Source organism: Bacillus rossius, chromosome 1 (genome assembly GCF_032445375.1).
Source record: "Bacillus rossius redtenbacheri isolate Brsri chromosome 1, Brsri_v3, whole genome shotgun sequence".
Classification (NCBI taxonomy): Eukaryota; Metazoa; Arthropoda; class Insecta; order Phasmatodea; family Bacillidae; genus Bacillus; species Bacillus rossius.
The window spans coordinates 278,069,160-278,082,066 of record NC_086330.1 but is presented as its reverse complement, the minus strand read 5'-3'; the positions used below and the strand labels follow the sequence as shown (position 1 = coordinate 278,082,066).

The 12,907-nt window shown below is 36.5% G+C and overlaps 1 protein-coding gene across 2 annotated transcripts in view; it reads right to left on the bottom strand.

Annotated features, from left to right (window-relative positions):
* The window catches only part of LOC134527623 (ABC transporter G family member 20-like), a 97,203-nt gene that overhangs the window by 51,570 nt on the left and 32,726 nt on the right, over window positions 1-12,907 (bottom strand). For both annotated transcript variants that reach the window (XM_063360470.1, XM_063360471.1), the window contains 3 exons: window positions 5,073-5,227; window positions 2,690-2,891; window positions 858-992 (listed from right to left, as the gene is read on the bottom strand). In XM_063360470.1, coding sequence (XP_063216540.1) covers window positions 858-992; window positions 2,690-2,891; window positions 5,073-5,227 — 492 coding nt within the window. The remainder of the gene's footprint in view (window positions 1-857; window positions 993-2,689; window positions 2,892-5,072; window positions 5,228-12,907) is intronic.

The window sequence follows — 12,907 nt, the reverse complement described above, 5'->3', positions numbered from 1 at the left end:
AAGTTACAAGTTTTACAGTTTCAAGTTTTACAGGTCCCCAGTTATTTGACAAAACAAGATAATGACAAATACCTTATAATAATATTACCGAAGTATGTGCGACTAGGAAAGAAAGTGAACTATGGCAGCTGCCGATGAAAACCTGATTTGACTTTATTTTGCTAACGTTTCTGTATTCTAACCATGACACAGAAAATAACGCGAATGTTACTATTCTCTACCTATCAACTCGCGGTGTCTTCTACCTCCAGGCTAGAACATTAGAGACCTAACCACAATCGAGGGATAGTAGCCGTCACTTTTAGAAGTCACCATGTTTGACCGGTTGCCGAATCATTGCCGTTGGCCCGAGATATTATAAACTGTATTTTTTTGTAAATGAAACAGAAATGTTCATGCAAAATTACAGATATTTGCGAATTTTTACATTTACATTAAAACAACTATAACTACAAATTAGTGTTCCAAATAATACTGGGTTCAAATTCTTAACCGGGAATCTATGCTTTGTGTTGTTCCAATACCTCCACCGTTCTTTGAATAGCTTTCCAGTATTAACTATGCACATTAATAAGCATAATAAAAAAATAAGTACAATTTTTGAATACTCGAAAAAAAATGATGCGTGATGAAACACGAATTAAAATATAAAATTATGTGCCACTTTTTGTAAGAAATACTCATTATTATCCCGCGAAATGGGATTTCGTATACCTATGCAAAAATAACCATAGCTGTGGGTTGTACGAAGTGGCAATATATTTCTTGGCAACAGCTTCTCAAGGGAATCTCAAGGGCGCACCGCTCGTGTCGCCGGAGAAGCAGAGAGCAGGGGTCTGCGGGCCGGCGCGACTCACCGGCGCCGCGGCGGCTTGCTCCTGCCGCACGCTGAGATGCAGGAAGACGTCCTCCAAGGACTCGCAGCGGTACTTGGCCATCAGGGCGTCGGCGCTGTCCTCGTCCAAGAGACGCCCGCTGCGCATCAGCCCGATCTGCGCCGCCACAAGCACAGTCACACGCTCCCTCGGGACCGTTCCTCGCGACGGGCAAGACCGATTACAACCGGCAATTCTGCTAGTTTGCACTCCATGTCGTAGACTCTCGCGGGTTTTCTTAAGCAGTCACAGAGATTTGATAGGTTTGGACAGACGCCTGCAGTGCTCGCTGGAGGGGCTAGCCAACAAGTTACTGTTGGTTGCTGAATGGGTTAAGTGGTGGTGTCGATAGTACGAGGGTTCTCCTCAGCCTCTCGTAGCCTCTTCCCAAACAACATTGCACTTTGTTCCCTTGCCATACTGTGCCATGACGATTAATTTATACCCATCTCAGGATGCATATACTGATCCCGCAAGAGAAAATTGGCTTGTAGAATTTCTTAACATGATAGAAATATTGATTATCCTGTAGGTCATAGAGAAAACCCGAAGAACGGACAAATAAAGATGTATTCACAAACTCACGGAAAACGAGCCAATGTCAGCCGATGGCAAATGCTAAATGTAAAGACAGCACAGAGAATTCTATAGTAGGAATATTGCCAGCACAATACAACAGCGCAGGCAACCACAACGAGACAGTTGCAACAAAACAGTAAATACAGGCAAACAACAACCTTGGAAAACACAGCGACATACAGAGGAACTTAACGATGATACTTAACAGATAATCTGGGCAATACACAAACAACAAAGCGACAGATAAATACCTGTAGTTTTGCTCTAGAAATTTCTGGATATCGCTAGTTTCGTACATTACCTTGTAAGAAAGAATTATGTGTTAAATTTCAAACATTCTTACCAAAATTAAAAATAGATTTAATAAAATTTCAGATTCAAAAATAATTCATTGATATTTAACGAAATAGGTTTTGAAATCTTGAAAGAGATAATGCAATACAGTGACATTACAGTGGCGCTTATTCGAAACCAGCGAAGAACTTAAATCTTGAAAGCGGCAATGCAATACAGCGACAGTACAGTGGCGCTAATTCGAACCCAGCGATGAATTCAAACAGTTGTTCTGACAACACAAGATAACAGCACAGACGAGCACAGTAGTCTTCCACGAAACTCTCTATTCAGTCTATAGTTACATTTAGAATTCAAATCGGCTGATTTTGGCACATTTTATGCGAGTTTGTGGCTTTATATTTGTCCGTTTTTCGGGATTTTCTCTACGACATAAAGTTCAACAGCACATCTGCAATAGTTTAATGTGCTGGGTTTGCTGGTGTGTACTCCCGAGAGGGCTGTATACACTAAAACAGGTTCCATAGAGCCACATGGAAATGGTTACGCCATTTTATCGCCACTTGGAGTTGTTTGAGGAGGGGCTGAGGTAACCTATCTCAGAATTATTGTTTCCAGCCACAGCCTTTAACCGTTCAGCTAACCTGTGGTTGAATCATAGGAATACTCATCCTCCGAGTTTCCAAAGGTGCTTAACCAAGTATACAACCTCTCTGGGCCTCCTCAGAAAACCCAAAGAGCCTGTGATATTGCCGAAGTGCTTCCAACCTCTACTAGCTTTCCCGGCTAGCACCGGAGCGGTTTCGCCCTTCAACAGGGTTGGATGGGTGCAACATACAGTGCAAACTAGCAATGATGTTTGTCCATCCAGAATGATGGTTGGAGCTCACACGCTCGCCGCGTTGCGCGCGGGGAAGTTCGGAGGACAGGTGCTCTCTCACCCTGTGCGCCTGGCGCGCCTCCTCGATGTAGTGCGTGGTGAGGATGATGGTCCTGCGGCCCGAGCTGGTGATCTGCAGCAGGTGCCTCCAGATGACGTCCCTCAGCACCGGGTCCATGCCCACCGTGGGCTCGTCCAGCACCAGGACCTCCGGGTCGTGCAGCAGCGCCGCGGCGAAGGACACGCGCCGCATCTGACCGCCGCTGGAGCATCCCACCCGTCTCTCCAAACCATAAGTTGAGATATAGATACATATCTAGTGAATGGAAACTAGAGTCTGGAAAATTTAGCGAGTCCAATGACCTCTAGAAGAGCCTCCTCTAATCTCTGCTTACTCGGGCAAAATTCACCTATTCATTGACTGCTGATTTCTGAGACGTGTCGCCTTGTGATTCGATGTTTCTGTGGATGATAGTCACTCATTGGCCTAGAGTCATGCAGATAAACTGCGAGAAAAAAGCAGTATCAGCCCAAGTGCACGAGTATTTGAAGTTTGGCCTATCGCGTGATGAATCTGCAAATTTTTCTTCATTCGCGAATTCAATTAAATCCAGAATGGACTCCAATTTCCTCCGAACACTCATGTTATTTGGCTGCTAACTTATGATATGTCTCAATTGGGTTATCTGTGAATAAATACTTCTTTTGTTTAATATTTTCTGTAGGCCCAGAAATCTTCTCATGAACTGTGTGTGACCCATTAGCAGAAGCAGCAAAGAGGTGTACATATTTAGATTTAAGCCTATCATGCATGAGGGGCGTGTGTTTTTGGTGAAAAGATTTCAACAATACCTTTGTTCAAAAACACTGGATCATTATCTATTTCACGTGATTTGTCGAGTTCCTTTCAGCTTCGCGCCCACCCTCAGCACGCGAATCATAGCAATTCTATGCGGAAGCTAACACGTTCTCAATGTCCTAACAAACAAGACAGCAAGTAACCTCTCTTGCAGACGGCCGCCAATCACAGAGAAGAAACCTGTGGCAAGGGGATGCTTCATTGCAGTCTAATAAACAATGTTTGTTTGTTTTTTCCGCGAAATATACCCACCCCCTACTAATTATTAGTCAATGTAGGAAACATCATGGAGATAATCACTTTAAAGTTAAACCGTAAATTCACATACAGTAGGTTTTAAATTGTGTGTAAGGCCTTCGAGAGGCTACCGCAGACAAGGGACGGGCACGACTTCAAGCAGGATCGGAGAAAACGGTATTAAAGAAAGGATAAAAATCCTAAACATCTAGTCCATATCATGGTCATTAGAGACGGTGATGGGTTTATGATATAAGAATGGAACATTGACGGAATTAATTCGTTGGTGGAGGCAATATTTCCCTGATAAAACTAATTGGCTCTTGCAGCATCCGCCATGTATCCTGCATGTAGAAAATCCGTGATCAAACCCCACCGGAAGTGGAACATGGGTCGGTCTTCTAAGTGTATTTTTTTGGGAGGGGTCTGGGTTAGGGAAGTCTGGGGCCGTCACAGTCCGAAGCCTATACGCCAAATCATGCAGGGTTATGTTTGGGGCTTTGGCCAGCCATGGCAGAAATTTATTCGATGACCATCTGCTCTATCTAAATTCTATACTACGAGTAGTAACTTTGGCCAAAGTGAATCCTGAATAGACACAGGGAAAACCCTAGGCTCATTTTTGCGGGGTAAAATTATTGAAATAACTAAGTAGGCAGGTTCAATACATGGTCCAGAAGAAGAGCTGATCGAGGTAGAAAAATTTCAATCATGCTTGGACATTGTGGTCCGCATTGGGGTCTGTGCACATTATGGTCTGCTCTACCTACAGTGTAATTATAGCTTTTTTGTAAATCGAACAGTATTATCCATGTAAAATTACAGATATTTATAATTTGTACATTTACATGAAAACAACTGTATCACTAAAAAAATCGTGTTTGCAGTTATACTAAGTTCGGATTCATACCCGGAAATTTATACTCTGTGTTGTTCCAGTACCTCCAATAGATAAAAATATTTGGAAAAACGTTTCCTTAATAGCATTCCATAATTAACTGAGCAAAATAATGAGAATAATTAAAAACAATAATATCGAATTATTGAATATTCAAATTTTATTCCATGTCTAAAAAACGTTTTGAATGTAACATTAATTAAAATATAAACTTGAGATGCATTTTTGGTAAGAAATAATAGGTTTTATATGGAAAACGTATTTCATATTATACAAAAAAAACTAATTAACAATGAAAAATGTACAAATTTACAATATCTTACTGGTAGTATTTACTAATATCAATTCTCGGCAAACTGGTTTCCAAAGGAATCTCTTGTAAAAGAACAGACACATTTTTCCCCGTGCGGCGACTACGATGTGTCCCTACGGGCAGGCGGTCGGCGCTACCTGAGGGTCTTCACCAGCCGGTCCGGGTAGGGCAGGTCCAGCATGTCCAGTAGCTCGTCCGTCGTCCTCTGCACGTCCTCGGGCCTCATGTTGAAGATGCAGCCGAAGTAGCGCATGGTCTGCCGCACCGTGAAGTTGGAGTAAAGCGCCACCTCCTGCATTAAGGAGCACGGATTAGGATTCATAATATTCCACCTTGCGTTCAACATATTACCCCCCCCCCCCCCGTGACTATTTTCTATAATTTGATTTTATAATTTTGGCATCGATAAAGCACGGTCATTTTATTACTTAGTGGACTGACTGAAGTTATTAGTGACTGTCTGTTATTAATATATATATATATATATATATATATATATATATATTCCCAATTAAGTCATTGAAGTCTAGTAATAATTTTGGGGAATGGCTAAAAAAATATAATGTTGATATGTGAGTATATTTGATTGTCTTAATTGATCTCTTGATGCTTGATATTTGCGTTAATGAAAACAAATTTTCAATGTTAAAACATAAATATTTTTTTTTAATTGAATTATATATGTTGAAACGAATATGACGTTTTTTCAATTTATATTCCCACCACTAATAACAGGAGAAATCTCTTCTCGCTGGGACCAAATTCACTGCAGAAAATTGAAAGGGAAATAGCTGCACTTCACTGGGGCCATGCATATCTCGCGAAAAGATTCTGAGACTAGCTTAGAGTTAAAAAAAAAAAAAAAAACTGTAGCAACGGCTGTGTTTCGTAATTGGGTGGGTTTCTTCCAGTTACAATACCATTCACAGTAATTCAGTGCGGAAGCAAACGCGTCCTGAGTGACTCGTTCAAGCAAGGCAATGGCTTCTCTCGAAGCCGGCCATCAATCACAAGGAAGAGAAGAAACCGCTGGTGCGGGTATAACTAGTTACAGTCTAATAGGCGTTCAGATTTTTTTTTTCTCGCGAAAAATGCCTGCCCTACGACCTGACATTTAAATGGTTTCAGTGGAAACCCCACCAGCTCGTGATATATTCTGCGACCAGGCCATAAGCCACAGTAGTACTCACGCTCGAGGAATGGTAAACTGTACATTATCTTATCTGCCTCTTGTGCTAGACACCATCACCGTCCTTTATTGGTCCACAAGGACTTGAGTACGGCTAATGTCAAATGATACCATTGGGTCGATGTAGTCAAGAGCATGTTAATACAAAATAAAATATCTCAAACCTTTCACCGACACACACACACACACACTCTCAAACACACACACATAGGCCTATATATATATACTTGTGATAACGTTGTTTTTGAATAATACTTGTTGCCCTGGCGCATTATCCCAAATTTCCCCACACATTCTATACTTGATTATTTTCTTCCTTTTTTATATTTGCATTATTTTTTTTGATTACATAATTATTATATAAAACATTACAGTTTAAAGAAAAAAAATTTACAGTCAAATTTAGATATATAATAGCAAAACTATACGGAAATAATCATGTAAAATTACAGATTTTGTAAAATTACATGAAATACTGTATCTGCAAAATATGTTTACAGTAATACTAGGTTCGGATAAATGCCCGGCCATTTCTTCTTTGTTCGGTCGCAGTACCTACATTTGTTAAATTTATATGTAATCCGTTCCCTGAATGCCTTTCTAGTACTAGGTGCACACATTATTAAGCATAATAAAACAAAATAAAGCAAAATTTGCTGAATATTATTTTATCTTTTCCATGGTTAAAAAAATGTTTGTATAAATAACAAATCAAAATTTAAAATTTTACTCCAATTTTTGTAAGCGCGACAAGAAATATTCAGTATTGTTTCCAAAAATCTTATTTCATATACGCAAGAATAACAAAAGCTAATATCTTGTACAAAGTTACGATATCTTTCTTTCTTGTGGTATTTGAAACTATTTCTTGGCAACTGGTTTCCATAGGTTTCTGTTGTAAAAAAACGTACACACACAGATATAAGTATATATATATATATAAATATGCTTCTGTGCAACCCTGATATGCGTCCTGACGCCAGTTCTGTAACAAGTTTCCCCGCGACGTGGAGCGATCAGGCAGCCAACTCGACAAGCAGGCGAGGATATAAACCACTTCCGCAAACAGACTCGGAGCAGCACGGAGACACGTGACTCGGCACACATGCAGGCGCTGCCGAGGCGAGCTGGCAACGAGCGGAAACCTACGATTCAAACTTACCGACTTGTTCCAGAACGTATCTAAAATTCGTTACCACTTTGTCAGATTTCACACGTTTTCGCGATTTTAGGATGCACATTGGAACTTGAAGCATTGCTGCGATCGATGAACAAATGAAACATGTTGCATGTCATGCATCGCTAGAGTTGGTTACGATCACCCTAGGGGAAAATCTAAGCTCCATGAAAAATAAATTAAATACTTTTTTTTGCGAGAATTTTAATATTTAACAAAGATATTACTTATTATTTATAAGTCTAACCCACACTCTCAAGAAACTTTAATTTTTATCACGACCTACCAAAAAAAACATATTTTTTTGTGAATTCTATTTATTAAACACACCTAACGGAAACTAACATTACATTTTTTACAACAAAATTGTAATAAATGTGCGTTACTTTTATGCGCGCTTTTGAAGTAGTGTTTTAATGCGCTAAAATATTTGGAAACTGAATACTACGCAATATGTAACTTTTAAATTGCAATGTTTACTATCACAAAAAATTAACGATACATAAGTCTTCCAAATATTAAGAAGAACCAACAAAGCGTCATACATATTCGATGCTATGTTTTTCATAACATAACAGTAAATTAAATTAAAAAATATTTTTGCCTATTTTAAAAGTTGTTTTTATTTTTGTAATGGCTAGTAAAATTACTTATTATATTTTAGGATGATTTCACCATCTTAAAGTTTCATTTGCTACTGTTTATTATAACCACCGATCTTCACGAAATACACTGGTACATGCTGCCACATGGCGTCCGCCATCTTGATTACTTCAGCTCGTGGGTGCAGAATAAAAGCGCTGGACTTTAAACATGTTTCATTCACGTTGCAAGGTGTGCGCATTTATTTGCGTACTAAAATTACACCCTCCTTGAGTATAAAAATGTATCTTATTATAATTAAAAATCTGGAGATGTGCGAACGCCGATTATTTGGTCATCTGAGTCGAGATCAATGAACAGTATGTTTCTTTGTAACGAGCTATCTACCACTTCGGCACTTCTAGTGCCGGTATTCAAGACACAAATAAATGGATTAAGGTGTTGAGTATGCTACTCATGTACCCTAACCGTATTTATAGTGGACGATAGGACACGGCCAAACGGATTTTCGTGTTCTATCCGTGGCCGATCTGTTGACCAAATTTCGCGCATGCGCGTGCACTTTTTCGTTGACTTTGTACAGATGGCAGACCCGCGTCTGGCGCAATTAACTCATTTATAGTCAATTTTGTGATCATAAGAAGAGGTAACAAGCGTGTTGGTAAGCCAAATGAAACTTTATGATAGTTAAAATATCCTGCAATACATTTAGTACATTTAACGGTCATAACAAGAAATAATCGCAATTATAAATTATTTGAGAAAATGAGAAAGGTGATTTATTTTTGTGCGATGGTGCTGCTATCTCTAGTATTTTTTCCGTAACTACGTCCAATAGAATGCGTTGGAACCAGTTTATAGCATCGCTCAGGGCACCGTTTATTAAAACAGTTGCCGATTTGTTTCATTACTGGGATTCGGTTTAGACATGTTCTGGAATACGGCCAGCAAATAAGGTTACGGTTTTATTCCACCAAGATAGTGGTTAGTCGCTAACTTACCCGAACAGCATGGAATACCGCCATTACATGTACACAATTAGGCGTCCATACCAGCAGGCTGATTGTGAACACATCGTTTGCGATATACGACCGGATAAAGACGAAGGTAGTGCATGTGACAGCCGGAATAAGTTACGAGTGTACGAACACAATATTTTTTCGTTCAACTGAAAAAAAAAAAAACATGTAACGATTAATGCAGTAACCTTAGAGAATGGACACACATTTTGGATGGTATTTACCGCACCGTTGCTAAGTCATACTTCAAGTATGTATCAGCTAGTGATATAAGGCAATACAAGTTTAGTAATGTAATTTAATTATAATAAGATGAAATAGAATGGAATTTTAAAGTTACAATTTCCTTTTAACTTATTTCAGTGTCTTAAAAGCCTGAACTTATCAAAAGCGAAGTTAAAAGTAATCAATAATCATTCAGGTTATGAACTTTACTGCTGTAGTTTTATTTTGTAAACAATTTAATGGTTTATGTTTTCTTTGGCGATTAAAATGTTTAGTTACAATGACGAAGTAAAATTTTCTACAGCAAGAAAAAACATATTTGCAAAGCTTAATAAAATTAAATATATCAATAAATATTTCAATTATCAAAGAAAATGTAATGATTTACAAATCGAATATTTTATTTAGCAAATACATTAACTATACTGTGATTGCTGGACATTTGACGTCATTAATTTATACCATGACACAAAAACTTGACAGCTTATAATGGAACAAACTCCGCATGTTATTTCATATAAGTCTAATGCATTACATTTTTTTAAGTTGTGCAAGGACTCTGCGAGGTTTCACATTCAGTCTGCAGCTGTGGATCTGGCCGGAGTATGAAAAATAATTTCGTTTAGATAATAATTAATTTTTAGGAACCCGCCAATTTATCAGTCCCTTAAATTGTATCCTTTGTAATAGATTTGCATGGGCGTATTGATCACGTGGCAAGCAAATAGCAACGGGATTCACACATCATTAAAAGAAAACCTACATCTTAGAACAATCATAACTTAGAATTATGGAAAAAACCACATAACTTATAAACATCAAAAGGTTAATTGAATATAACTTATAAAAATGTAACATAAATACAAACAAGTTAGAAAATAGTAGCGTAGAACTATCACAACTTAGAACTGTCATAACTTCGAAACACTTGCCTTAGAAAAACACAACATCGAACCACACAACTTATAAACGGCGTTGCTTATATACACACAACTTAAAAAAACTATTACAACTAAGAAACGCACAACCTTTTTACTGTGTCTTAGACAAATGCATGTTAGAATAATAAAACCCCGAACCACAGAACTTAGAAACGTCGTAACTTAGAAAACCATAACTTAGAAGTCTCACAACTTAAAAAGACGCAAATTACAACACATAACTTAGAATCTCCTAACTTAAAAACAACTTACTTAAAACATACAACGCCGAAAACCATAACTTAGAATATCTTAGAAATACACAAATTAGAACAGAGATAACGTAGAAAGTTCTTTATTGTGTGTTTCTATGTAATGACAGCAGGCCAGTGGCATGCATCCCACTGTGACATCGAGAGTACCTTTGCTTCGAAAAACACATTTATCTATACCTACAGTTACACGACGTAATGCTTACTAGACGTATTAAGGTAAGCAAAACTCTAAGTCAGTGACATTCAAACTTTTTTTAATCAAGTGCTTATTGTGGTTTATTGAGCTAAAATGTTGCTCAAATTACTGATTAACGCATACTATGCAACCATTTACAATTTTCATAAATATATTTTTGGTCGTTATTTGGCAATTTGACTAAATTAACATAAATTAACTAACTCACATTAAAATGTAACATCTCATCAGTTTTTTTATATTTGCAAACTAGTATTTTGTTTTCAAGGTTTATTACATGTCTGAAATTAAAAAGATGGATCAAGATTATATTAAAAAAATCGTAAATAATAAAAAAATGAATTTTAATTTTATATCGAAATTTATATTAAGAATAGGAAAAATATTTTAGAAGAAAAAAGTGATTTGCTTTTATTTACACTTCAACTTATATAGTTACTGCAACAAAGGCGTAAGTTATAAAATACATCCACTAGACAGTAGGCGATCACAAACGTGCTATCTACCAGGAATAATTATTAAACGTAGTCCGCCTCGTAATTGTAAAGGTTATAAGACAAATAACGCGCGTTTAAACTTTGTCTGCGGGCCGCGTGTTGAAGGCCATCGTAATAAGTGGTCGTTCACACGTTTATGCAACACACAGAGCTGTACCGAACATCCTGCTTTGATGGGCTGGCTTCGCAAATAGCTTTAGAATATTTTAAAGTTTTATTATTATAATTTTTTTTTCACATTGAACTAATATAGCCAGGGTTAGAATGTCAGTAACTTTTATTGTTATGAAAGTATATCTTTGAGGATATTAAGCAGAAGCCTTATAAAAGAAGACTAAGTGATTTTGGTCAGAATGTAATCTGATTTTATTACGTTTTTAAAATGAAAAATATGAAGAAAAACGGCTTTTATGATCTGTTTAGTTATATATATTTACGAGGCCTATAACCTAATATGTCTTTCATAATATAATTTTATATTTTATACAAAATTGTATGATGTATTCTTCCCGAGGAAGAATAAATAATTTTAACTCAGCAAGTATTCTTTTAAAAATAAATTTAAAAATGATACATAATGTTAATTATCCGACCTATCGTTACTCCAATAGGTCTCGCATATTCAAAGTATATTCAGCTGTTCTTTGCAATGTTCTCTTGGCTGTGTCCACTGAGCAGTCTGGATGCAAAACTGCATTTCACTCACGGGGAAGTGGAAACACGGTGGACGTTGCCGATTAGATTTGTTGGACTAAAGAATAAAAAAATATATATATAAATAAAAATTTACGATGTAAATTTGGTTGCATTTATTTGGTATTATTTATAAATATTGCTTTTTATTAAGTAAAAATTCCATGTAAACATAACGTATCTAAATGAGAATAATTTATCTTTATTATAGTAATAATTTTTTTAAAATTTGTCTCATAGTTTTCGAGTTTACTTCCTACAAATTTACAAATCAAGCTTATGACATCTCTCTCTTTTAATAATATTTGTATGAATACCGTAATCTCATTTCCCTACTTGGCAAAACTGTTAATCAAGCGTGCTCTTCAAAAACAAAAGAAATTTTTTAAAAACTTTAGGAAATTCTTTTTTCAGGAGATATTTCACAGTTTTATTTTCCAACTGTTCACTATATTAAAACTAATAAATTTATAAATCTTAATTTACAATTTACTTTTAACCACATCATTTGAAAGAGCGTTATATTTCCTTTCATAGAGTTTTATTTTAATTTTCAGAGTTATTTGGTCTACACCAGTTCAAAATTGAAAATTCGAAAATTTAAATGGTGAAAACCTGGATTACTGGATTTTTAAACGAAAACCAAAAATGTCCAAATCATAAAGACCTTTTAATCAAATTCACTTACAATTAGTCCATCAAGATATGAAAAAAACGTTGCATTAGGGTTACAAAACGATTATTCATTGCTAGAAACAATATTTTTTTTATACAGAGATGGAAATAAAAATCAAACAACTCTTTAGCAAACCAAACAAGGCCGTATTTTATTTTACTTGAACTAAATTGTAAAGGTAAGCCTGAAGAAATTGGTTTTCTGGAATTTTCTTAAACCAATACTTAGATACTGGAACGGAGTTACAGGCATAAAATAAAATAAGTCAAGAAGTATACAAAATGTTCCACACTTTATTATTTAAATTCTTAAATGTCTAAACTGATCTTGGCCAACCTCTTAAGTGACCATGCAGATAAAAATTAAATCATCTGATGGAAAATCTAACGCTCTTTCAGATGTTGCAATGGAATTTTTTTGTAGCATAAGTATATAAGAGAGCGTATCAATAGCTAACGCACATAATGTAAAAAAAAGGGAAAATTAATTAATGACAATATGA